Here is a 26,601-nt window from a genome sequence, read left to right on the forward strand (position 1 = left end):
ATTTTTTTTTTTTTTGCTTTAAAATGTTACTTACAAAATGTATGTATCCTTCTGTAACTTGTTTTCACTTAATACTACAACTTTAAAGCATTTTGTATACATCAGCATAGTACAAGTACCTGTTTAATTTCCAAAGTTAGTTAACACCAAAAAAAAAAAAAAGTTAACACCAAAAATATGGAGGTTGGCAAGGGGAGAAAGAGGAATATGGCTTGAAGAGGGCATCATGTAATAAATTTATTATATTTCATTACATTTTTCCACTTTTCTCTTAAATTCCAACTGTATACTATATAATCAACTGCTGTTCCAGAAATAAAACATTTTAAACATAAAAATATAAATTTTGCTTCTTAAAAGTGCATACACTTTGAATAATAAAACATACAAATAAATAACAGAAGTCAGTGACACATCTCATGCACTTGTTCTAAAATAATTTAAAATGTATGATACACTTTGTTTCCAGCCTCAAGGAAAGACATCCTGCCTTCCATATTACTGTACAACTAAAAAAGAAAATCATACACAAATCACTATGAATGGTGCATGACCACCACCAAAGCATTTTGTTATACAGTGATATGACATGCAGCTTTTAAGACAACTATAGAAATTCCACTGTAAAAACTTAAGAGTTCAATCAAGAAACTGCTTTTGTAATGGGGCTTGAATTCAATTTTAACCAGTGGTGAGAGGCACAGTTGGTGAGCAAAACCAAAGGGAACATAAATGCATATTTGAAAGGCCTACAAAGAGAACTTCAGCTCCAGAAACACAGTAACTGCTTCCCCATTTGGTATAATGACACCTCACCATTTAGAATAGCACCTAGGGGATTTCATATTGCATTTTCACCATTACAACAGGTATCACTGCTCAGGGCAGCCTTTCTAAAGGAGCATTTCCAACTTGGGTTTTTACTTCTAACTTATTCCTTGAAATGTTGAAAACCTCCAGTAAACTGTGTTTTCTTTTTCTGTAGGCAGCATCATGCTTAACAGGAAGAAACCACCTGAGAAGCACAGCAGCTTATTTTGAATATATTCATAGTGCATTCAGCCCACCACAGATTAAAACTAAATTTCATTCGCCTCCATAGGTAACATGTACTGCCAAATTTTTGGATGCATATTCATTTTTTTAGTTACATGAAAAAAATACTGAGGGTTACTCACCCCCCCACCCCCCAAAAAAACCCAAATAAAATGCTTCACATTCATTAAAAAAAAAAAAAAAAAAAATCCTGAAACTACATTCTGGATAGTGAGAGAGTGAGCTAAATATTCCTTAACAGGAAATTGGGCAGCAGCCTCAGGTTTGCTACTATAACTATTACAGGTGACCATGGTCTATCAGAATCAGGGACAGGTTTTGCAAAGCCACTGGAGGCTTTACTTTAGCATTTTCTAACTCAGAGTGACCGTCCTGCTCCCTGCCAAGGTCTGGCCCTGCTGTGGCCTCCGGCGGAGAGGCTGTGGGAAGGAGGCAAGCCCCACGGGACACCAACTGCTCCAGTGAACTAAAGACCCCCAGCTCCCACCAGACGGGCAAGGGCTGAGGCACACGATGCTCCGAGCTCCTCACATCAGAAAGGCACCCCCCCTTATCTCAAACAGGAGGTTGATCAGTAACTCTTTTTTTTTTTTCCCTTGTCTCTCCAAAGCAACAGAGGACTCTGAGTCATTTGTGAGTACTTCACACGGCAGTGATTCTCGCCATAGTTCTCAGCAAAGGGAAGGTGTATCACAGTGCTTCTCAATTCTGCAAATTAGAAACACTTCAGAGCTTTAAATATATTGATGGTAGCTCCTGGGACCTGCCACTACACTAATTAGATCAAAAGCTGAGGAGTGGGACTGAGGCATTTTTAAAAGTTCCCCAGACGATTCTAGTGAGCGCTGGGTATCCGAACCTCAGACAAGTTCTTCTCAAGAGGCTTGATCGAATTCGGGAGAGTACGTGAGATCTGAAAAAAGCCTTGCGAGTCTGGATCTCCCTTCTCCCTTAACTGGGAAACACCAGTCTTAGACGACTGTGAGCAGCTCTAGAACCTAACCCACGGTGGATGCTACTGTACACCTCACAGCTCAGTCTCATTGTGACCAGTGGTGGGGAAAGCGCCAAAGCTTTCCAGAACAGCTCTAAGTCTCTACAAAAGTGTCTGAAAATTGTTAGCACTGTTAGGAGTCACATTCTTTCCTTGTGACCACGATAGAACACTAGAAGATATAAAAAATTAAGATCTATAGAAAATGGCAGGTTATTTTTAGAACAAAATACTTTAGGAAAGTCTTCTGGCTAAATACAGTATATAAACTACTGTGTGTTCAACACACCCATTTCCACTCCTGCTTGCAAAATACTTATTTTACACACAATCTGGCCAATGATTAAAAAAAAAAAAATCGGCAAAGAGAAACACATGCAAAGCAAAACAAAAAATCACATTCATGCTTTTCAATACTGATTATAGAATTACAAATCCAAAAATAGAGCTCCATAATCTAAGAGATGTCTTCTTTTTTTCAAACTTACACTGACTGTAAGTAGTCTGTATTTTTTCTTAGTTGTTTGCATAGGTAGTAAGAGCATGCTTTCTGGGTTAGACGGAGGCCGTGCAAAATTATTTCCATTACTTGGGGGAAAAAAAAATGATTGGTCATGCTCAAAATGCAGATGCAAAAACACTTTGAGAGTTGATCAAAAGTCAGTATGGACTGTTCATTTGAATAAAAGCATGGGATTTCCCCCCGAAAATATGGAGTTAGCAATAACATTACCCTTTAAGAAATTGAAGACAGACAGCCTGCACAGTAACAGCTATTTTTTGTGTTTATGTTTATGATATAGGCACTGGTTTGTCCGCAAATTTGCTCTTCTCAATTCCAAGTAATACAAAGTTCAGTGTGCCTCATAGAACACGTTTTATTGAAACTGTGCTTGTGATTTGCATACTATCTCAAAAATCCAACCCGGAAACACTAATAATCTTTGCATCCAATAATTATTATAACCTACACAGGAAAACAGTATCTCCAGCTGCTCAGTAATTTGTCAGAATGAAATTTAACGTCGGATGTCAATCTACTTTTTAAAACACGTTTATTTGAAATAGATGAGCTTTGTTCACAGCTCTTCTGTTCCTTTTTTTATAAAGGCTGCCACTTCTGTTTCCTTTACATTCTGTCCTGTTTTCTTCATGATAGGTTATTTTAGAGGGATGACCATTTTTCTCCCCACCCACCCACAGAAATCCCCACATCCACCTCACACAAATGCAAATGACCAAATTCTAATGAAGAGTGACTTCAGATCAGATTTCCAACCACTAAGTAGTAGAGACAGCACAGTCTGAAACAGAGGATGTGACAGTAAAGTATCTCCAAAGATGAAGAAGGGCACTTTTGGTTTCCAGAACAGAACAGACTTGTTCAAGAGGCCCACAGGCCTCGGCCGATCACCAGGATCCACCTGATCTTTCTGCTTGGGAGGACTGGCACCCCTGGTTCATCAGCTGTGCTCCCAGGGATCCTCAGCTACAGCAAACTCCTGAAGCTCTCAGCTTGCCTTTACAAGCAAAGCAGGCCCTCAATGAATGTTTGCGGAATGAATGATGAAAGGAGGATTACAGAAGAGGTCGCGGCAGCCTCACAGACAATAACAGTATTTTGCTGCACCACAAACACCCCCACACTCATTTCTATTGGTCCAGTGGAGCACTACTTCCTTTCAGTTAGGCTGCTTTTAGCATGAGAAAATACACAGCAAAGGTGGGAGATGGTCTTGAGGTGCCACGAGCTTAACAGTCTCTTTGTGCTTCCACATTGCATTAGGGGTTTTACAAAGGCAAGGTGTAGGTAGGGCTGTTGGAAGGAATGACGAGGACTCCGCGCACCCGATGTTCACAGGAAAAGAAATCAAGAATAAAGGTTTTAAAACGCAAACAAACACGACAGATGCAGCACTACTGTCAGTGGTTATTTTGTGCCTATCAGGAAATACGGCTGCTCTAATCGGGCCCGCCTGGTTGTCAACCAGGAACCCAGGGCTACCATCGTCAGCAGATGATTTTTAACCCCCAAACACATATAAGCTCACTGTGCCAAACATCACTGAGAAGAGAAAAAACAGAACACCAAGTCCCTAACTCCACCAAAGAATTGAACTGAACCAAGTGTAATTTTTCTATAAGATACTTCACACCACAAAGAGCATCTCCAAACTTTTAGGCAAAACATCCTTTTTCTGTGGCTTAAAGGTTGCAACCTAATAACTAAGGATGAAATTTTCATTGCTTACCAAGATGCCTAGACAGTGCCATACTTCCTGATTATTTTTACCATTAAAATCTGAAACAGGAACTAAATTCCATAGACATACAGTTTATAGATATGCAAAGTTTATTTTTAGATCCCATGGAACTTTAATATACTTCATAGATTTGTTTTTTTTTTAATTATAAAGACACTAAACACAACAGAAAATCCATTCTTGGAGAACTCCGGAATAAAAATATTTACCACTGGGAAAATTAAATTACATTCTGTTAATGCTTAACTGTTTATATTCCCCACCTCTCCCCCCAAAAAAGTGTTATTAAAACACTGAGTAGTCCAACTATGATTCTAAGACTGTTTCAGAGCTTCAGATAAAAGATTTCAAATGAGATTTACCTATTAAATAACGATTAGAAGTTCAAATTAGACAAACACTCAATTCCAGATAATGACAACCCCACATCTGGTGCAATCTTTTTAGGAAATCAAAGTGATACTGGAAAACTCACAGTGGCTGAACACTGATGGAGCTGTCAATGTGCTGCTCGAAGCAACAAGATCAAGATGGAAGGCAGTCACAGCCCGGCAGGGGAGAGTGAGGCTGCTCTGGGGAGCCAGATGCCTGCACGGTGAGATGAGGACTCCTGGCAGAGTGGTGGAGTCAGGATCAAGCACAACAGGCTCAGAGTAAGTGGATTTCACAGAGCACTAGCCTAACTCTCACAAGGCCAGATGTGTTGTCTTAAACATGGCAGGGGTCTACAATTCCAGCTTACCCTCAACACACATGGCCTCCAGACTTGCAGGTTAACCTGCTCGTGCTCAAATTAGCAGCAAAATAAAGCAACCTACTAGAAGCATTTCCCTAGAGGTATTCATAGCAAAGAAAGGGGAAAAAAGAAAAACAGGACAGTGCAGAATCCATAGCTATGCATGTAATGTATGTTCTAGTTACTTCACACACGGCAATACTGAAAAGGGAGATTATATAAATGGATCTGTGTACAAGGTGTTCAGGAAGAACCTGAAGAGTCCATGACTTAAAAAAAAAAAAGTTAATATGTAAACGCATATAAACTTAGCATGCTCTATTTCACAGCAAAGTGACAAATGCTATTCAAAGAGAATCAGAACCATGACTCTCTTCGACATTTTTAAAAAATGGAAAAAAAAAACAAGGCTAAAAATCCCAGAACACCTCCTAAAAGCTTGAAATAATCTATATACATATCTTGCTTATCTGTGAATTTCTTGAGGTTCCCTTTTTCTCTAAACAAGAAATGGAATTTTCACTGACAATGCCAGATGAAGCAGGCTCCATCCTGCTTGTGAGTTTCACTACATCTTCAGCACAAAGAAGAAATAAATGCATTCCTGAAAAACAATCCCAGCGAAGCCCGACAGGCAGACATTATGCACATAACAGTCACACATCGCTCGAAAATACCATCACTGGCTGCTGGCATCAGGCAACTTCTTTCCTCTCCAAGTTACAAGACGAGGAAACACAGGTGTGCGTTCTTGGGGCAGCATGGAGCTTTCAATTTCTAACATAGGAAAAAAAGCCACACCAGAGAAGGAAATGGCACAGATTTATGCATCCAGTCTAGAATTCATTTCTTTTTTTCCAGGAATTTTCTCTAGTCCATTTCAAAACCACAGTGACCTTAGTGAGCAAATTTACAAGGGGAAAAAAAAAAATTTAACTACTAGTGACTGGCTTTCTGGCTATCCGACTTGCCATCTCTTAGAACACATCCCACAGGTCAAGACAGCTTATGGCAACGCACGTCTTTGCAGATAGGAAGGTGGTGAAAGACTTCATTTCTACCTCTAAAAACTCTCTGTGGCAGTAGGAGAAATGACAGCAACCCACAGGCCACCTTCTTTGATCCTTTCACGGATGCGCAACCGTCCTACACTAGCTGAGTATATACCTGAGAAACATTAGTGTTAAAATATTGCCCTTGACAAAGACTGGTAAGATGGGGCCAAAGTGCAGAAAGCGACAGTTTTTCCCTCGGGTTATTTCTCTGTTAAGTGTCACAGTTTATAAGAGTTCCTGGTGCCACGTGACAATCCACAGTTGACGACAAATTCCGCTCAGATGAAACGAGAGTCAAGTAATTCATCCTTCTACAGAGCACACTAGTGATAGCTTAACTGGTTTCACAGGTTTCAAATCCCTAGTGTCCAATGAAAGTCGTTAAGAGTTCTCTAGAAAGAAATATGTACAGTTACTAAAGGGACCATCCAGGGTATCATCTATAATTATTTCAGTTAGCTTGGTGTCAATGCTTTGCCTATGGCTGTTATTTGGTTCAATGGCAGAATAAGGCGACGCTTTTAACAATTTGCAATTGAATTCTCCACATACACACACGCACGCACACACACCACACAAACACACACACACACACAAACACACACACACACACGGCAGGCACATGACCCCCAAAAAATACAAAACAGAAGCATAAAGGGCTTTGGTGGGAGGGAAGGGGTTCTAAATAAATTAACATCTTTACAGATAAAACACTTGGACTGCAGAAGTATCACTGAGGTTTCTGAGAAGGCCGTGCAGAGGTTTGCATGCTAGAAGGTAACTTTTTGGAGGATTTCTCAGCAGACTGCCTGCACCCAGGAGACGAGGGCGCTGCAGAATCGAGCTGGGAAGTCTTGGACTTGCGAGTGGACAGCAGGGAATGTTTACCAGAAGAGGGGTCCTTGGAGGCAAGCGGCTCTTTCCCAACTGCAATGGCATTTGGCTGCTGGGAGCCTGGCGCCTGGGAGCCTTTCTCTGCCTTGTCATCCACCGCGCTCTTACAGACTGACTTGACGGACCCCCCGCCCGCCTTCTTGGACAGCAAGCTGGTCTTGCCCAGATCCGTCGACCGCCGGGTCTCCTTCTGTCTCAAGGCCGACTTGAAGAAGGACAGCCCCTTGTCCTCGGATTTGCTGTCCCTCTTCAGGCCGGCCCTCACGCTCGTGCTGGGGGAGCGCAGGCTGGCCATGGAGGAGCTCCGCACGTGCCTGCTGTCTGCCCTGCCGTCCCCGGCCCTGGCCTGGCTCACGCGCGGGGAGTTGGGTTTGGAGCTGGAGGTGACGCTGGCCCTGTCGGAAACCAGGCTGTGTCTGGAGCCCTCTCGGCTTAAGCTCCTGTCTGAAGTCCTGCTCTTCCCAGGAGGGAAGGGGCCCCTCGGGGTGGGGCCTGAGGCTTTCTTGGCAGACGTGGAGGAAGCAGTATAAGCGAGGGAAGAAGCCGACTTCTGCTTCTGGAGCGAAGGGGACGACACAGACTCGTGGGACTTGGGGGAGGACTCCTTCTTTGGGGCAGGGGCAGGGGAGGAATGCCGTCCACTGGCCCTGGAGGAAGAATCGGCTTTGCTTCGGGAGCGGGAGGGCTTTACGGACACTTTCACGGGAACGGGAGAAGAAGGGGAGGTACTGGAAAGAGAGGACTCCTGGCTGGCCAAGGCTGGTCTCCCCTTCCGCAAGCTTCGCTCTGGCTCAGAAGCGCCTTTGGCGCTGGGGGATCTCTTGGTTGTGCTCTCTGGTTTCTTTGCGAGGGAGCCTGGGTGGCTTGGGGATTTCACCTCTTTGACGGGAGAGCTGTCTACAGAATCGCTCTGATCCACATAAGCAATCTGGTTATTGTTATCAAATGGATCAGAGACGGGGGGCAAGTGATCCCCATGTGCTGAGCTTCTGCTCTGTGTGTCCGCCACGCTGGAGTTCAACTTGCGGGTGTCCGACTCGTCTCTGAACACACCTTCCATGACGGCCAGAGGGGCCCGACCCACAGCCTTGTGCTCCCGCCGACTGTGACTGTCGCTCGAGTCCTGGTGGCTGCTGGACAGGTTCCTCAAGCTACCGAAGCAGGAGATGGAGACCTTGTCATCCACGGCCTCCCCGATCTTCTCCAGGGTGGATGCAGAGGTGTGAATTGGAGAGTCCCCTGAGTAGCGGGAAGGGGAACTGGAGCGCATCTGCAGCTTGGCAGACAGGGACCAGGAAGGCCGCATGCAGTTTTCATTGACGGCCAAGGGGCTGGTGACAGACGGTCTGGATGACAAGCTCTGGCGCTGGACACTTCTCACGAACGGACGAGTTGAGAAGCCTCCTGAATGCAGCAAAGAGATTACCGTTAAGCCAAGCCAACAAGATGTGCTAGTAACATCTACAGAACAAAGGCGGCCAGCATCAGGGGATGACGGGAGTGTGACCTTCAGAGCCAGTGCGTCTGGGGTCAGTGAGTCATCACGTGATTTTAACTTTTCTGAGCCTTCACCTATAAAATAGGGGCATTCTAACTTGGGGACCGGCAAAGCACCTTCTTGCTCAACATCAGGGCTCAGCAGACTTTTCCTCTAACGGCCAAGACAGTAAATATTTTAGGCTTCGTGGGGCAGCTGTTCAACTCTGTCACCTTAGTGCAAAAGCAGCCACAGGCAACAAATAAACAGGCATGGCTGTGTTCCAACAAAACTTTTTTTTGTTAACAAATAAAGACAGGGGCCATATTTTGGCCTGTGGGCCATAATTTCCTGACCCTTGTAACTCACAGAGCTACTAGGAGAATGAAATAAAATCTTCAAAGTCCTGTGCCCAGCAAGGTACCTGACGTTGCACACTGCTCAATAAACGTGAGCTACTTCATTTACGGCTTCTTCATCTTACTAAGGACACTGGGGCCCACAGCAGTGAGGTCCGTGCCCATGACCACACAGGTAATTAGAGGCAGAGCCAGCACCAGAACCACAACCCCTTCCCCCAACTCAACATCACAGGCAGGCGGGCTGTGATCGCTGACTGTGAAAGCCATCAGTGGAAGGAACTAGAGACAACACGCTTCTACCCTGAGTGCCTTAAAACTTTCAAGAAAAATATTCATGATTAGAGCAGTAAGTGACTTTGAACTTCCAAAGAAAATATTCTAAATGAAATTCTCCACACACTTGCTACTGGAGCTGTGGTATTAATACAACTCCGTCTGGATGAGACCCTGAGAGACAGGCCCTGGTCCGTGGGCACCACCCAGCACGACTGTATGATGATGACCCTGAAGAGATATCGATTCCCCCGACTCCACTATTTAAACAGACTGGGCGCAAACCATATCTAGGCTCCCTGTTGAAACAACAGTGAGCTCGAAGTTTAAAGGCTTTGCTGAAAACCACCTCCAAATAATAAACAAGCCAAGGGGCACTGCCAGTTTTTCACAAAATGTCAGGAGTGCCAGCCAGGAGCTTGGTGGTTACAGCCCAAGACTCTTACGCTACAGAAGACGACGCAACAGTTGGAAGAAGGGGCAGAGCTGGAGGTGAGACGGAGCTCTCCACGTCAGGCCTTCCTCCCGACTCCGGTTTTCTTCCTGCAGTTTTCGTTCAGGTTTACCATCACCTCTAGCAAGCAGCACTTTACTAGAAGCGATGGAAATGCCGCCCACAGACTGACTGAGCCCTGCCGGGGTGAGTCACCGGGCTCGTTGTATCCCACAGAGGCTGAGCTCACCCTCTCCCCCTCCCAACGCTCAGGACTCCAGCTGCCTCATCGCCTCCCCCCAGCTTGGGTCCCGGGTGGAGCGGGGGGCTGTGTTGCCACTAGTCCAGCAGGAGCTGAAGGCAAAAACACCAGAGCTCAATTTTTATCAGCTCTGCCAAGCTTGCATACTGTGACTGTTTCCCAAATTCCCCGAAACAGCTTTATGCAAAGGCAATGGCTTCTGTTCTAGCTGCTCCTGCACTCCCCAAGCACACACCACAAGTCCCTCCAGGGAGGCAGTGTGGTGGGAAGGTGAGAAGCCAAGCAAGTCAGGCGCTCCCACACCAGGCCCCGCATAGCAGCTCATCCCCAGGCAGCCTCCCACAAAACCCTCAGCAAATTGCAAGCTCGCTGAGTCCCCTCATAGCTACTCTGAAGAGTTTAAAAAGCACTCTGATTAAACTGTACCAGTTACTGTACAGTTAAAGCTCTAGCCTCCACGTTTACACTTTAAAAGTGAAAAACGACAGTGGAAGGAAAAAGTCCTGGATCCCAGACGAGAAGCAAAAGGCCCGGTGATATAAAAGGTTACGTGCGATGGTGACCACAGCCTCGCAGGCCCCTCACTGTCACCCACTTTTATGTCCCCCCACTTCCTTCTTGGGACTTGGCTCCTCAACACGAGGAAGCCTGTGCGCGTGTCCACGAGTCACTGTTTCGGAAATCTGTCACCGAAACCCAGACCCACCGTCGTCTTCACTCCTCTCCCCAGTCATCTCCACAGACTCTGACAGCGAGGCCAGGGAGGTGCGTCTGGAGGAAGCCGCAGAGGTCACGCTGGCTTGCTTGCTCCCCGGGAGTCGGCTCACCCAGTGTTCGCACAAGGAGGAACTCGTGGAGCCTGCAGGAAAGGAAGCGGGCACCGAGGTCAGGCCAGAAGCCCGGGGACCTCATTGCCGGGCCAGCGCTAACTCCCAGACCCCACACCATGCCCACTCGAATGCCCCCTGTGAGGATGAAAAAGAGGGCAGACTCCCACTCACGTCTGCAGCTGTAAAATCCAAGTACAGGAATGGACACTTCATAAAGCAAAGTCTTAAGTGCCGGCAACAGAATGAACAGACACAACTGTTCATACCTTCCATCCACCCTATACACGTTTACTGAGCACGACAGCCCAGAGAGCATTCTAAGCACCTGCAGTAATACTCCAGACAGAGAGACGAAAGCAAGCAGCGGTGTACTGTTACTTTCTTGGCCTTTGGTGAAATTTTTAAATCATTTAAACCACAGTATTAATATACAACAAGCAAGCACACATACACAGGGCCACGTGCCGTTCTGTCTTGTCTGTTCCAGGAAGGCCCTTAAATATGAGTTAGGACAATAGAAGCCACTCCTGAGATGGACAGCGTGCAGCAGCATGACTATCTCGAGGACACCTCAAGGGGGTGTCAGGTCCGAGCACATCTCAAACTCTGGAAAGCACTGCGGGACAGCACTAGAGCCCTGGAGTTCCCGCCTTCCGTGAACGAAGAGAGCAGCTACAGACTGAGTGCTGTACTGCGTGGGGCGTGATGCACCAGGGGTCTCTCTGCCTCAGCGATGCTTCCTTTGAGCGGCTTCCGGCTTATCCCTCACAAGCTTCGAGGGGTGCAGGGATGAATAACTACTCACACACGGCCACGTCCCACAACTCTGTCCTATTCTCTCAACTGCAACGTGGCACTAAGACGCCTTCTCCCCGTCTGGATTGTGTGTGGCTGCATCAAGTGTGGATACTGTTCTTGTGTTTGTTTAACACAACAGAGTAGATCTCCTCAAACTAAACCCAAGCCCTCTAAGATTAGTACAGCCTTCAATCCTTCCCCTAACAGAACAGGCCAACCTTACTGGAAAAAAAGAATAATTTGTAATGGTGCTTTACCCTTTGCAAAGGGCTTTAACCCAAGTTCACCTAATCTGCTGGACACAATGACCTCATGAGACAGGTAGCATTATTACACCCATGTTACGGCTGACAAATACGTGGCTTAGATGGGACATGCTCCACGATAACCCGAGCAAGGGGTGGCAAAGTCAAGTCTGGTTCTGCTTCCAAATCACGCGGTCCCTCTACTCTGCAAGCGCCTGGTGGTGCTCTTCAGCTCCCTCGCTCACTGACTCCACAAGTAAACACACGATTGTGCTCTGAGCTGGGCTCCACTCTACCTCCATGCCAACTCCTGGTATCACAGTTGCTTGCGCATTCCAGCCCCGTTTCCTTGACTGCAACCATTCTGCCTTCCAGATTAAATGCAAATGTGACAATTAACCTGATCCAACCAGCAGAATCAGAGGACCTTCTGGAGAAGTCCTCTGGATCATCAAGCACCACCTTCTGTTCTCAGAAAAACCGCACCTGGAGTGGAATGGCCTTACCCGCCACCGAGCTGTTGGCCGACCACGACGGTATAGCCGTCCGCCTCTGGTAGAAGAGGATGTACGCCGTCTGCGTGCAGACCTCATCTTCCGACAGCTGCTGCACGTCACTGTCGTCGAAGCAGTACCAGAGACCGTCCACGGAGTTCTTGCAGAACGCTGCCAAAGAGAGCCCACCAGCCATCAGTACTGGGGTGGCCACCCTGGCCGCTCCGCTCCACCCACAGACACTGTTTCCTTGCCTCACATAATTCAATAACTTTTTAAGGTCGCAGGTAGTAATGCAGAGAAAGCGTTAAAAAAAAAAAGCCAAATTCCAAATCATACACAGGCAAGATGTTTCATGAAATTCCAACCTATTCCAAATGGATGAAATTCTACTTAATCTTAGAAAATGAGTATTTAGTTAAACCAATGGCTTTCAGACAGAAATGCTTTTGCCCCAGGGGACACGTGGTAATGAATGGAGACCTTTTTGACTGTCTCAACTTGGGGGGCGGCAGGGCAGGTAGGATACTAGTGATGAGTCGGGGGTAGAGACCAGGGCTGCTGCTGAACATGCTACCGTGCACAGGACAGCCCCACAATGAAGAGTCACCAGCAAACATGCTAATGTGCCAGGACTGAGCAGCTCTGTTTTAAGGATGCTGTAACATTTTAGTCTTTCGGGAACTAGAAATAATGATATTAATAATAGCAGCAGCTAATACTTGTTTAACACTTGTTATGTATCTCATTTGATCCTATGAAATTTGTTCTATTATTACTCCCATTTTACAGAGGCTCAAAACGATTAACCCGCCTGCCCAAGACCACACAGCTGGTAAAGCAGGGGGCCGAGTTCGTTTCAGAATTATCTAGTCCTTGAGCTTGTTCTTAGACCCCCACCCTACCCTGCCTCCCTCAGAGGCAGCAGAACGGTGCCTCATGGAAGTCCCCCGACAAACTGAGAACGGGGGCTCGTGAATGCATGCGGCCTTCTCTCCAGATCAAATTCTAAGCCTGAGATAAGAATCAAGAGCGCTGAAGCACCAGCAAGGACAGACAGACACAGCTTACTGTGCTGGGAATCGATCAGGGAGTGTGATGAGCTGGATCCGGAAAGCTGTGTGCGTACCAGTGCTTTCTGACTTACTGGGGTGGGCATAAATGAGTGCTACAATATTTGGCTGAACGCCGGGACGGACTCAGTAGGGCCCCGGGGGCAGGACACATAAGGTCCCCGAGTGGCACCAGGAGTGAGAGCCTTGACAGGCCACAACCACTGGGTAAGTGTGGACTCCAAGGAGATGAAAGGGACCCGGCGAGGCAGGGCTACACCAGACAGTGCCAACAAAGAAGAGCAGGCGAAGAATCTATGACTGCAGGGTAGGAAGGCGTCTGCAGCTGTGGACTCACTGGAACCAGAGGGGAAAGGCAAATGGAGCTGGTAAAACAGCAACTGTTTGGTCAGCGGCGCGGTCAGGCTTGATGCGCTATGGCCCAGCTGGAGAGGGGATGCGGTTCGGGAGTGGGAGAAGGGGTGGGAGGAGAACGGTACAGAGGAGCGTGCCTGAGAGAAGGTGGCTGAGCAACCGTGTACCAGCTCCAGTCTGCTTCTCCTCGGGATGCTCTGTCCTCAGCCACAGCATGGAAACTCTCAGGGGCTCACCAACGGGTTAATGATGTATTTATAAAATAAGTCTGTGTGCTTTTCTTCCCAGCGCTGTTTTCTAAATTGTTTTCTAGACCAGTGCTATGCAAATTGTGTCTCACAGACTGGTGCCAGTCCAAAAGAGAAGCACCAAAACGGGGTAAGCATTTAAAAACATTCATAGTAGTCTGATGTTTTTATTGCGTTTTTGTGTAAGTTCTGGCTCGCGAAGGATTGGAAATTTTGAAAAAGATTTAAGAAATCTTTTAAAAGGTTCTTCATTGCAGATCGTTTAAGCAGCGCTGTTCTAGAATCACTACAAGTCAGGCTTACATATACCATGTAACTATAGGCAGAACCAGTGCAAAATAACACATTAAAATAAACATTCCAAGTGAAAGCTCAGAAGTAATATCTTTAACTTAACAATGCTCAAGTACTTAAATGTTCTTATGAGAAAAGCAGTGGTATGGTCTAAGCATGGGAAGTAAAGTAAGTCAAGTCAAGTCGCTCAGTCGTGTCCGACTCTTTGCGACCCCATGGACTATAGCCCACTAGGCTTCTCCGTCCATGGGATTTTCCAGGCAAGAATACTGGAGTGGGTTGCCATTTCCTTCTCCAGGAGGTCTTCCTGACCCAGGGATTGAACCCGGGTCTCCCGCATTGTAGGCAGACGCTTTACCATCTAAGCATGGGAAAGGGGAAATAAATGCAGAAAATATCTGAGTCACTCCTAGGTACCAGGCCCCAAGAAGCAGACATGAGCACTTTCAGCTCCCTTGCATGGCCACCAGGTTAGAATAAGGTTCTTCACCTAAGGTCACAGAGCTAGGAGATGTGTCTGGCTTCTAGCCCACACTCCTCTAACTAATTGTACTGCCTCCAAGGTAGCTATGGTTTCCAGGCACTTTCCAGTCTGTTCCATAAACAGAGCAACACTGTCCTATTTCCTCAACATTTTCTAGCTAGAAACCACACAACATGCTTGTCCATATTTTCCTGAGAAACAGTCTTCCACATGGAAGATTCTTTACCAAAGCTGAAGCTACACAAACACCAACCAGGGATGCTGGACAAAGGATTACTTCACCAGCTAATGAGTGAAATTAAATTCCCTCTAAGTCCCTTTCAATTCTCAGAGTCCCTGAGTATATAACTCTGTGACTTAGTATCAAAGAATGGAGATATGACCAGGAATGCCCCAAGAGGAAAAATCCAACTAGATACACAAAGTGGTTCCCATAGAATATAAATATAAAATATGTAAGATACAAAATCTAGTATTAAAATCTGCCTTTAATAGATTTTTCAGTAGATCCTCTATCTCCTTCTTCTCCTAGAAAGTGCTTCCTAGGGCAAAGTAGAGGCCATCCAAAGCGCTCCACTGAGATACACTCCAGGTTCCATCATTCCTTCCACAAGTGACTGCAGCTTGCGGCATCTAAATATTGAAAGAATTTGAACTTAATGGGTTTCAAGAACAAAAGATTGTGTCCAGTCACACTCAAGCTCTTGCCTCCTGGAGGAAGAGCAAGTTAAGAGAGGAAGTGTGCAAGGCCAAGGAGGGGGTCTAGGACCCGACAGGCTCATTCACCGTGTTATGGGGCTAACTGCCAGGGAGGAGTCTCAGAAAGCCTGAAAGACCAACCGGCAGGGCCAACCCTCCTCTACCTCCCCCCACGTTTACGAACCAACAGCACCCTGTTGGGGCCCGTGGTGGAAACCACTGAATTGAGGATGCAAGAAAGTCCCAGAGAAGTGTTTCTGCCAAACAGGCTGAGTGGGAAGGACATAGAAACCCGAGTCCTGGCCACCCATACATCAAGTTCCCCCATACACAAATGTCCAGGCAAGAAGCCCCCAATATACGTGCCTCCCCAGCATGCATGCATGCCCTGAACCCCATCACTCCATTTCTGAGACTCAATCTCAAAGAGATACAGAATTAACACAGAGAAAAGGGGACGATGCACAAAGATGTTCACCAGTGTCATCTTCAAAGGACATGGTTATATATCAGACTAGAGTTTCATCATCAGAATATCCTGCAGTCATTAAAAATAACGTTTACCAAAAGTTAAGTGTCTGCCCCGTGAGAGTAGGTGGCAGGTTACTAATCGCAGCTTCCCCTGACCCTCCAGGAAGGGGGTGCTCTGGCCACTCTCTTCTCGTGGCCCCTGTTCTACCCACAGTCCACACTTCAATCACAGAACCTAATACACACTTCGCTCTTTCATATTACGTGTGCCTACGCTGTCCCAACCACTTGTTTACACTCTTGGAAGACAGAGGCTGAGATTTTTTTCATTTCCAACATGTCTCTGATATGTTATGGCCCATGGCAAGCAAGAAACAGAGGAGGTGCTCCATAGCGGTTCACCTGTACAGAGCACATCAGCACAAACCACAACAGTATAAAGTAATGGCCAAAACGTACAGAAAACATTGGAGGTTAACACCACTTATCGAAATGTTGCCTCCTTACAATGGGATATTATTCAGCCTTAAAAAAGAAGGACATTTTGACACACAGTACAACATGGGTGACTCCTGAATACATTACGCTAAGTGAAGTAAGCCAGACACAAAAGGACAAATACTGTATGATTCACTTACACGAGGTACCCAGAGTAATCAGTTTCATAGAAAGAACGGTGGCTGCCAGGGATGGGGGAGGGGTCAACAGGGAGTTACTGCTTAATGGATGCAGGGTTTCAATTTGGGAAGATGAAAGAAACTCGAGATGGACAGTGGTCATGACTGCACGAAGATATGAATGAACTTAATGACGCTGAACTGTATGCTTGCTGCTAAGTCACTTCAGTCATGTCCGACTCTGTGCGACCCCATAGACGGCAGCCCACCAGGCTCCCCCGTCCCTGGGATTCTCCAGGCAAGAACACTGGAGGGGGTTGCCATTTCCTTCTCCAATGCATGAAAGTGAAAAGTGAAAGTGAAGTCGCTCAGTCGAGTCCGACTCTTAGCGACCCCATGGACTGCAGCCTACCAGGCTCTGCCGTCCATGGGATTTTCCAGGCAAGAGTACTGGAGTGGGGTGCCATTGCCTTCTCCAGAACCGTATTCTTAAAAATAGTTAAAAAGGAAAATTCTGTTGTGTGTTATTTATCACAGTTTCTAAAAATTTTTTTTTTTCTTTTAAAGTTTTTGGCCATGCCACAGAGATGTGGGCTCTTAGTTCCCCAACCAGGGACTGAACTCTCACCCCCTACAGTGGAAGTGCAAAGTCTTGATCTCTGGACTCCAGGGAACTCCCACCACCATTTTCTGAGTAATAATCTCAGGGATTATTTTGGAGCGGCATCCTCATGGGTTGATGGTACTATTCTTTTTGCCTCTTTCTAGTCTCTAAATTTCAAGACGAGCACTACTGCTTTGACAAATCAAAAAAATTAATTTGAACACAAAGCAAAAAGAAAACCCCTTACAAGTCACTTTAAAGACACTATTAAAAAAAAGTGGTCCACAACCACTCCAAATCAGGGAGATGCTAGGCCCTGAAGGAAGCAGAGCAGAACCTTAAATGGGGCTGTGCAGGTGAGGTCAAGAAGGCAAGTCCTGGGTGAGCCAAATGAGGCCACCCCTCTGCACAGGCCACCACTCTCCCTGCTCGGGTCAGAGCCTGACCAGATGAGGCCAGGGAACAGGGAGCTGGAAGGTGAAAGCTGCCCTCGTGGTCGGCACACTTCCCGCTGGAAGAGAAAGCAAGGTTCTAAAGCACAGCCACCCTGTCGCAAGCACAACACGTCGGGGGGATCGTCAGCACAGGCGCCCGGCCTCTCGCGCTGCAGACCTGTGTAGTGCCCCCCTTGCATGGTGCCATGATGATTGCACACGGCATACAGGTCATAGATGTAGTCCTCAGGGTCCCTCCCGAGTCCGTAGGGCCGTCTCCACGGAGACCAGTGCGATGGCAGACTCCAGCTGCTCTGGCTTCGCTTAACCACGTGAGGTGTCATGTCCAGGCCGGTCAAAGGGAACTTGACCATGTTCTGAAGTTTCATACGCTTGTCTCCTTCCTGTTGCAAGAAGAAAAACAAGTCCTGATGGCACATTCATGCGAGCAGAGGGTAGGCCAGTTCAGCGTGAAAGGCAGACTCTATTGGCTAAAGTAGGTTTGAGTTTCCTATCTGATGTTTCCAAAGACATACGACACAGGCAACAGATTAATACTGTTAACTACTGGGGTTGGCCAAAAAGTTCATTCACATTTTCCCGTAAGATGCCATAGACTAACCTGAACGAACTTTCTGGCCAACCCAATACCTGGAGGGTTTTAATATCACCAAAAATGGAACCCACGATTAACTACATGTAAGAGGATAATGAGCTTTCTGGTCCTTACCTAATAAAAGTTTTTAACGTGCAAAATGACAATTTCCGGTGGTTCATCCAGAGGCATGAAAAGGAATGGAGTAACAACATATGTCAAGGGACAGCATGGTGTTGGCACCAAACTCACGGAACAGGGCCTCTTCCCGGCCCTTCCTCCAGGAAGTACATTCAAAGTTAACAGTGACTCAGCTTGCTACATTCACTGAGCTGACAACCTTAGGCAACCTGGAAATCTTGCCATCAGTTGAAAGATATCTACTGAATGTTTCCTGTGTCTATAGTGAAAGTCACTCAGTCATGTCCATGGAATTCTCCAGGCCAGAATATTGGAGTGGGTAGCCTTTCCCTTCTCCAGGGGATCTTCCCAACCCAGGGATCAAACCCAGGTCTTCCACATTGCAGGCGGATTCTTTACCAATTGAGCCATAAGGGAAGCCCTCCTGTGTCTATGGGGGCTTTAAAAAAATGAATCAGGTATAGATAATGCCAATTCTAAGGGGAAAAAAAAGTTCCTAAGAGAAAGGCAGGCGGTCCTGCAGGATCAGGCTAAAGAACCTGGATCCTGCTCTGTAGTCAAGGGGGAAGCTTGGGGAGGAAGCTTGGGGGAAGTCAAGGGGACGCTCTGAGGCAGGACATGATGTCATCAGAGCTGCCATGAAGTAGTGCCCAAAATGTGCTCCAGAGGGAAGAGCAGCGTAGGTTACAAAACCAATAAAAAGACACCGCAACTGCAACCTGCTGGGAAGGAGCAGAAAGTTGGAACTGGCAGGATGACAGCAAGCATGGGGAGAAGAGGACACATCCAGAAGGAAGTGGGGAGGACAACCAAGCCCAGGTGTTAGAGACAAGAAAGAATAGCCAAAGATGACACTACAGTTTTGAGCTGGGGCGCTGGAGGCGTGACTATATGTCTTCAAAAGAAACAGAAAGCAAAGGACATCAGTCTGTGTGTGTGGAAAGAGACAGAGGGCTGGGCAAACCCTCAACAGGCCGTCCACCCGCAGACCCCAATGGAGGCGTGCAGCTGGGACACTCAAGGCAAATGCTCACTCCTCACTAGCACAGGGGCTGGACTCCAAACCTCCATGCACTAAGCCCCGCCCCGGCGACCTTGTGTGCGCCCCCAACATCTTCACTTCATCAGCGAATCTTAGCCATCTCCCAATCTATCCGGGTCTCTCCACCTCCGCTGCCGCAACTCCAATGCCAGCCATCAGCCGGGCCTGCCCTGGATAAACGGCCTCCTTCAGACCTCCCTGTCTGCATCCTTGTAGCCTCTCTTCAAATCACGCCTTTGGTCATGTTGCTTCAGTGGTTCAGAACCCCACTCTGCCTACCAGGCTTGGATGGCCAGCCACAGCCGGCCTCTTCTACTTCAACTCTCGCCTTTCTCCCTGACCCCCCGGACCTCCAGCCACACTGGCCTCGGCTCTCAGCCCCCTGCCCTGCTCTGCACCCGCTGTGTCCAGGCACTATGTGCGTGCCCCTCCCTCACCTGCTGCAGGCCTCCTGCTGATCTTTCAGATCCACACCTTCTTGCAGCCAGGCTCAGAGACTCCTCCAGCATCTACCTTTCATTTACCTCCCTTACAAGGGGGCCGCCCAGGACAGCTCTAACCTCAGGAACAGACAGCCTTTTTGGGAAAACTGACTCACAAAGCCATACAATGCAAAGCAGATTTTCTTCGTATACATGTATGACTCATCTCCCCAACTGTACAACAGCTCCTTGGAAGCAGGACAACACCCGTTATTAATTTAGGTAGAAAAAGAATTCTTCCCGCCCCCAGAAAGGAGCTCAATTTTTTTTTAATCCCAAGGCACACTTACATGAGCACAACATTTACAAATCTAAAGCAAATCCTCAGGAACAAAGTAAAATATCTGCCGTATGAACTAAAATGGTTGGGATTCAAAGGTCACAGGACACTTGAACTTTGCTTTGGGAAAGAACAAAACAGGGCCCCAAACACAGGGAAAATGTGGGTCTGTAACAACACAAGATCGAGGGCTCTCACGGGGACACCAGAGAACCATCCCCAACAGCCTGCCAGTAGGGGGCGTAAGACACCTGGTCACAGCGCTCTTCCCTGGGCCAGAGGCTCTCCTTACCTGTCGAAATCTCTTCAGATGGATAATCAGCACGTCGGGCAGAGTCCAGAGGCTCAATGTAATGCTGCCTTGTTGCAGCTGCTTACAGTGCGGGCACCGCCAGGCGTCGTCAGGGGCGAGCTGGAAACAAGGAGCACGACGCTGTTAGCGACATTTAAGCAGGACCCCTAGAGGAGAAAGCCTTGTCTCCTCACTTCTGGGCCAAGGCACGGCACAACTCTGAATCCCTCTACAAACTACGTTTAATGGGAGTCAATGGAAAAACACAATCAAAGGGCTACGGTTGGCACCCAAACACTGGCTGAATAGCTGCTGCTGCTGCTGTTGTTCACTCGCTAAGTTGTGTCCGACTCTGTGGCCCCATGGAATGCAGCACGCCAGGGTTCCCTGTCCTTCACCAGCTCCCGGAGTTTGCTCAAACTCAGGTCCATTGAGTCGGTGATGCTATGTAGCCATCTCATCCTCTGTTGCCCTGTTCTCCTTTTACCTTCAATCTTTCCCAGCACCAGGGTCTTTTCCAATGATTTCTGAATAGACTCTCTCAAAAAGGAACGACCAATGAGGTAAATCCTATAGAAAGATGTTAAATGTCACAGAAGCTCGTCATACTCCCAAACTCGTCACCTTTCTGTCAATACAGTTCCCCTTTCTCCTCCTGTGTGTCCTACCCCAGCAAATATCACTACCACCTGTTAAGAGCAGAACACAGGAGTCATCCCAAAGCCTCAAATCCTTCCCTCTTCCTCCACTCGTCCATCCAAGATAACACCCCTCTAACATTCCTCACACCTGTCTCCTTCCTTCTCCATCCCCCTCAACCCAGCTTAATTCAAAGTCCTCATTCACTCTTATCCCTTCTTCCTCTAGTCTCTTATCTCTTAATTGTTCTTCCTCCCCCAAACATCAAACTGCTCCAGACAATCCTCCCCGTCCTGCTTACCACCAAGATCTTTCTCAACACCAGTCTGAGGCCTCAAATCCCGGGTGTCCCATCTGCAGGGAAGGATTTCAGGAAGGGGACATAGAAGTGCTAACAGGACATGTCTGGTGAGAGAGGTTTTTTAAATTTCATTCTGGATTTCAGAAGATGTCTCAGATCTGGAACCATTAACATGATGAAGTGAGGGCAGCCATGGGAACAGAACAGATAGCCATGCCCTCTGAGATGTCAGAGAAGCCAAGGACAGAACCTGGGGGGATGCATATTTTTAAGGGAAACAAAGATTGAGAAATCACCGAAAGCTGAGGATACAGTCAGAAACTCAGGCAAGTCAGCAGCATTTCTTTCATGCAGACCAAGTTAAGAGTGGCAAGAACAGGCTGGTTATCAGAACCACATCCCATGGAAAGAACTGAATGCAGACTGAGCAAAGGCCACTGAACTGAGCCCAGGAGGGGCCCAAAGAATCCTGGACAGCTGTCAGAAAGCCAAATCAGAGAGATGACGAGGGATCTGGGAGGGAGGAAGGAGAACGCGCTGAAACCACTAATGATCAAGTTGGGCAGAAAAGAAGAGAAAGACTGGCAGGACAGCCTGAAGGGGAAGCAGAGGTCAGGGGATTTCTTTCATGAGAGGAAGACCCAGCTGTGTGTGCAGGAAAGATGTGGAGGGACAGGCGTCTGAGTGGCTGGAGCTGAGTGAGAACGCTAGACAGGAGGGACCTATGCTGTCATCTGGCAAGTCCACATCTTGGCAACATGCAAACTGTCCACCTAAGTACATGGCCACCCAGCCCAGCACTCCTGGTAAAGAAGCAGGCTGTTTGTTTTTTCATTTTCAACACATCGTGAACAGATACTCTTTTATAAGATACAGCAAGAACGTCATGACAATGTCCAATAGTTTTGACAGTTTCTACAGCAACGCTCTGTTCCTGTACTGAGCGCATCATAAACTGCCACAAGGCTGCCAGGTCTATGGAGCACAGCTGGAGCACGGCCGGCCTCACGAACTCCTGGCAGGGAAGGCGCTGGCTCAGGAGGCAGCTGCTCCACTTTCAGTCTGTTATAGAGTTCGTCCTCAGATTAAGATGAAATTACTCTCCCTGCAATTTCCAGTCTCTAATTCTGCTTTTTAGTTAAAAGAAGTCCAAATCCTCATCCACAAGATGAAATGGATGAAAATACCTATCAGATCTTCACTTTAGGTCTCCTTTGTCAAAACACATTCAGCCGTGCCAGGATTTCCAGATGCACCATCCACAATCCACACTCTCTGCCTGTGCCCCTCGATGTCAGTCTCTTAACAGTGAACATCCAAGGTGATGAGGAGAGAAGGGCTGTCACCACCTGAGACCTGGACACTGTTTCCAAAGCATCCTTAGGCGGCCAACAGCACTGACATTCGCAAATGCTGTTGACCATCACTACTGAGCTTGCAGACAGCCTGACCCCAAAATTATCACCACGCAGCCTAAGTTTGACCTGCTCCTCTTTCCTATCTGAACTGTTATTTCTGGACCCAATGACTGAGCTTCCCAAGGAACACTCACTCATTCATTGCAGGATATATTTATTGAAAGCCTTCTATGGAAGTGCTGGACCCTGCAGTACTTGCTAGGGTTATTTTACGACCAGGACAAAGTCTCTTACCTGCCATGCCCCACCACATCGGCCTCATTTCTGTTTCTCAACCTTTCTTCTACCCCACGGCCTTAGCTTCTTTATTTACTTGTTTATCCCCACTACACTGTAACAGCCTGAGGGCAAAAATGCTGTCTGTCTTGGTCCCTGCTATAACCCCAGGCCAACCACAGGACCTGGCACATAGTATGCACTCAACAAACAGGTACTGAATGAACAAATCCTGATTACAAGATCAGTGAGATGTTTTGTAGAATACCAATGTTGTCATCTGGGCTTCCCTGATAGCTCAGTTGGTAAAGAATCCGCCTGCAATGCAGGAGACTTGGTTCAATTCGTTGTCATCTAGTGAAAGTGAAAGTGAAGTTATGTCCAACTCTTTGCGACCCCATGGACTATAGCCCACCAGGCTCCTCTGTCCATGGGATTTTCCAGGCAATAGTACTGGAATGGATTGCCATTTCATTCTCCAGGGGATCTTCCCAACCCAGGGATTGAACCCGGGTCTCCCGCATTGTAGACAGATGCTTTACCGTCTGAGCCACCAGGGAAGTCCCCATCTAGTAGATCTGCCCAACTTTAAGCTTTGCTGCTGCTACGTCACTTCAGTCGAATCCGACTCTGTGTGACCCCACGGATGGCCTCCCACCAGGCTCCTCTGTCCCTGGGATTCTCCAGGCAAGAACACTGGAGTGGGTTGCCATTCCCTTCTCCAATGCATGAAAGTGAAAAGTGAAAGTGAAGTCACTCAGTCGTGTCCGACTCTTAGCGACCTCATGGACTGCAGCCTACCAGGCTCCTCCGTCCACGGGACGTTCCAGGCAAGAGTACTGGAGTGGGGTGCCATTGCCTTCTCCGACTTTAAGCTTTGAACATCTCCCCCACCCCCAAAAAAAGGTAAATAGGATAAGGGGCTACACAGAGCATGTAATCAGTCAGGTTCAATGTCAATCGTTTTATATACGCCTAAGATTAATATGTCTAATGAAAAAATAGTAAAGGAACTAGCTATTAACTGAGTGGAGGAGAAAAGGCTTAGTAAGAAGATGAAAACTATTTTCAAACATCTGAAGGATAAACAAGTAGAAGAAAACGAAGACCCGTTCTCAATTGTTCTTAATGACCTGAGAGTTTGCCTGTGCGTTGTAGCAACTGAGGATGTATTTCAAGGTAACATCAGTCACCATCAGAGATATCCAAAGAAGAAATAGTGTCTCTGACAAACGGCAGCTGGACAATCATCTATTTGAAATTAGCAGAAGAACTCAATCATTAGAAAAAAGCTTTAAAGTCCCCTCCAACTCTGAAATTCCATGATTCCCTACATGCAAGAATGAGTAGTAACAATCAGTAGTTGGAATTATGATCCTAAACATCAACTCAAAATCAGATGAACTCTAAGTGCTCTCATCAAGGTTTCTCAAGGTGTCTAAACCTGAAAAGGCTTAAAAACCACACAGCACTGTTGCACGGTGAGCAGCAAGAGTGCTTCAGTTCCTTGGTTCTGACTGCTACTGTAATGTCTGTTCTTTTCCTCTACACTGAAAGGGCTATTTATGTATCCTTTTAAAAGTATTGAGAAAGTCAGCACACTATATTAGCTGCATGAAAGGGTATGAATGATCCAGAATATCCCTCCATAAATTTGCTTTATCACGAACTACAGTCGCACCTAACTAAAGATCTCCAAGTTAGTGGTAGTTTTCTAACTGTGTGTTTAATACAGGGTTTTGATTCCAGAATAATAACAGAAGGATTTTTACAAAACTGCAAAGGAAAAGGCACTTTAGCTTTGTCAACGAATCAAAATACACAAAGAGATGGACAGGGAAACACTGACACGGCCAAAACATCTCTATATACTAAGATTCATGCTAAACTTGCTGATGTTTTAACAGAAGCAGCAGTAGATTCCTCTTGGTCATTAACAAAAAAGATAAACACAGTGACCCCTTCATGGTTGAGATCATGGAGATGAAACATAAACCTGAAACTATGTAAGCTTAACCAGAGGTCTTGTTTTGGACGATGGGACATGCCATCCTGACGTGGAAAAAGAAAAGAAAAAGATGCATATATCCTTATATGCAATGTGCCATTAGAATACAAAAAATCAGAAGTGAATTCTGGCTTTTTAAAAATAAGAGTGCAGGGAAGAGAGAAATTAGTAAAGGCTGAAAGAAAATTCACTAAAGATGGAGTTTTAAAAGTAATAAAACTTTACAAAATAGTGTGGCTGTGACTTAAAGGGTGTACTATTGTTAATCAAAAGGGAACTGACTCCTTTGCCTTAAATGCTCTTGCAAAAGAAGGCCGAGTAGCTTTGCACAGAGCTAAGAGCAAGGTGGAAAAGCTGACTCTGGCCTGTGGTGGGGTAGCTCTAAATTCTTTTGATGACCTGAATCCTGACTGTTTGGGACATGCTGAACTTGTCCATGACTACACACTGGGAGAAGACAAGTTCGCCTTTATTGAGAAATGCAACATCTGTGACATTACCGGTCAAAGGACAAAATAAGCACACACTCATGCAAATCAAAGAGGCAATAAAAGATGGCTGGAGGGCTGTTACAAAGGCTGTCGATGATGGCTGTGTCACCCCCAGTGCTGGTGCAGCGGGCGTGGCAATGGCAGATGACAGCCTTGATTGTGTACAAGTCCAGTGTGTAAGGGGCAGGGCCCAACTCGGGAGTCCAAGTATTGCTGATGAATTGCTCACTATTCACGAGGTTCCTGCTCAGAACTTGGGTTTTGACCTTCAGGAAACACCAGTTTAGGTTCAACCAGAATATTCAGAATCAGGTCAGTTTGTGGGTGCGGACTTGAACGCAGACGAGCCAATGGAAGGCATATGAGATGACTGCTATGTAAAGAATCAGCTTCATCACTCCTGCACTGTAACTGCCACCAACATTCTCCTGGTTGATGAGTTTATGAGAGCTGAGATGTCTCCTCTAAAAGGAAAGTAGAACTGAAGCTTCCCTTGTATCATCTGAATCATGAAGACTCTATAGAGTGATCCTAAGAATATAGGTATGGAATTTTGATCCAAGCCTCAAATGAAAGGAATTTTCTTTTTTCATTTGAAAAAATAAGACAACACTGGCACCTATTCAAATTCTGAAGTTTTGAAATTACAGTGTATTTTAAACTGCTCTGAATTATACACACATACAGCAGGCTATATTTATCCAATGAACAGGATGTTTAGCTTAACTTAGTTATATAAAAATGTTAGATAAGCATATGTTATCTACCTTGCTATTAAATATTCCTGTTGAAAACACACACACAGTCAAGGGTCCCATCCACTCTCTCAATTACCGAATCCCTATAACCTGCAAAGCACCATGCTAAGTGGTCTAAACCATGCTGTTCTACACTGTGCAGATTTACATCTGTATCTACACTGTCCAAAGCAAGAGCAACCAGCCACAGTGTTTCCTGAGCCCATGAAATGAATTTTCAATTTTAATTAATTTTAATAAGTCCTGGCATCTATGTTCTCACTACCAAAAAGTTGAGAACCACTGATCTAGTTACAAAGGAAAATAATTTAATGTCAAAGTTAAAACAAAAAAATAACTTAATCATTAACCATTAAAGAGGAGGGAAAAAAAGAACTATACAAAGGTTTGTGTCTAGAGCATTTTTTTCCAGAAATTCCAGAAATTTATACTGCTTTTTGTTAAAGTCGTAAAAGGATTAACACTAAGATGCACATCACATGTGCAG

The 26,601-nt window shown here is 46.3% G+C and overlaps 1 protein-coding gene and 1 pseudogene across 1 annotated transcript in view; one reads left to right on the forward strand and one right to left on the reverse strand.

Moving 5' to 3' along the window:
* Positions 1–224: 224 nt before the first annotated feature.
* USP31 (ubiquitin specific peptidase 31) overlaps positions 225–26,601 on the reverse strand; it is an 83,405-nt gene continuing 57,028 nt past the window's right edge. Inside the window, exons 12-16 of the mRNA XM_070779795.1 lie at positions 20,284–20,403; positions 17,630–17,855; positions 12,186–12,344; positions 10,513–10,665; positions 225–8,403 (exon numbers count right to left, since the gene is read on the reverse strand). Coding sequence (XP_070635896.1) covers positions 6,836–8,403; positions 10,513–10,665; positions 12,186–12,344; positions 17,630–17,855; positions 20,284–20,403 — 2,226 coding nt within the window. The 3' untranslated portion in view covers positions 225–6,835. The remainder of the gene's footprint in view (positions 8,404–10,512; positions 10,666–12,185; positions 12,345–17,629; positions 17,856–20,283; positions 20,404–26,601) is intronic.
* On the forward strand, positions 21,725–25,835 carry LOC139179801 (T-complex protein 1 subunit zeta pseudogene; annotated as a pseudogene).

Source organism: Bos indicus, chromosome 25, assembly GCF_029378745.1.
Source record: "Bos indicus isolate NIAB-ARS_2022 breed Sahiwal x Tharparkar chromosome 25, NIAB-ARS_B.indTharparkar_mat_pri_1.0, whole genome shotgun sequence".
Lineage (NCBI taxonomy): Eukaryota > Metazoa > Chordata > Mammalia > Artiodactyla > Bovidae > Bos > Bos indicus.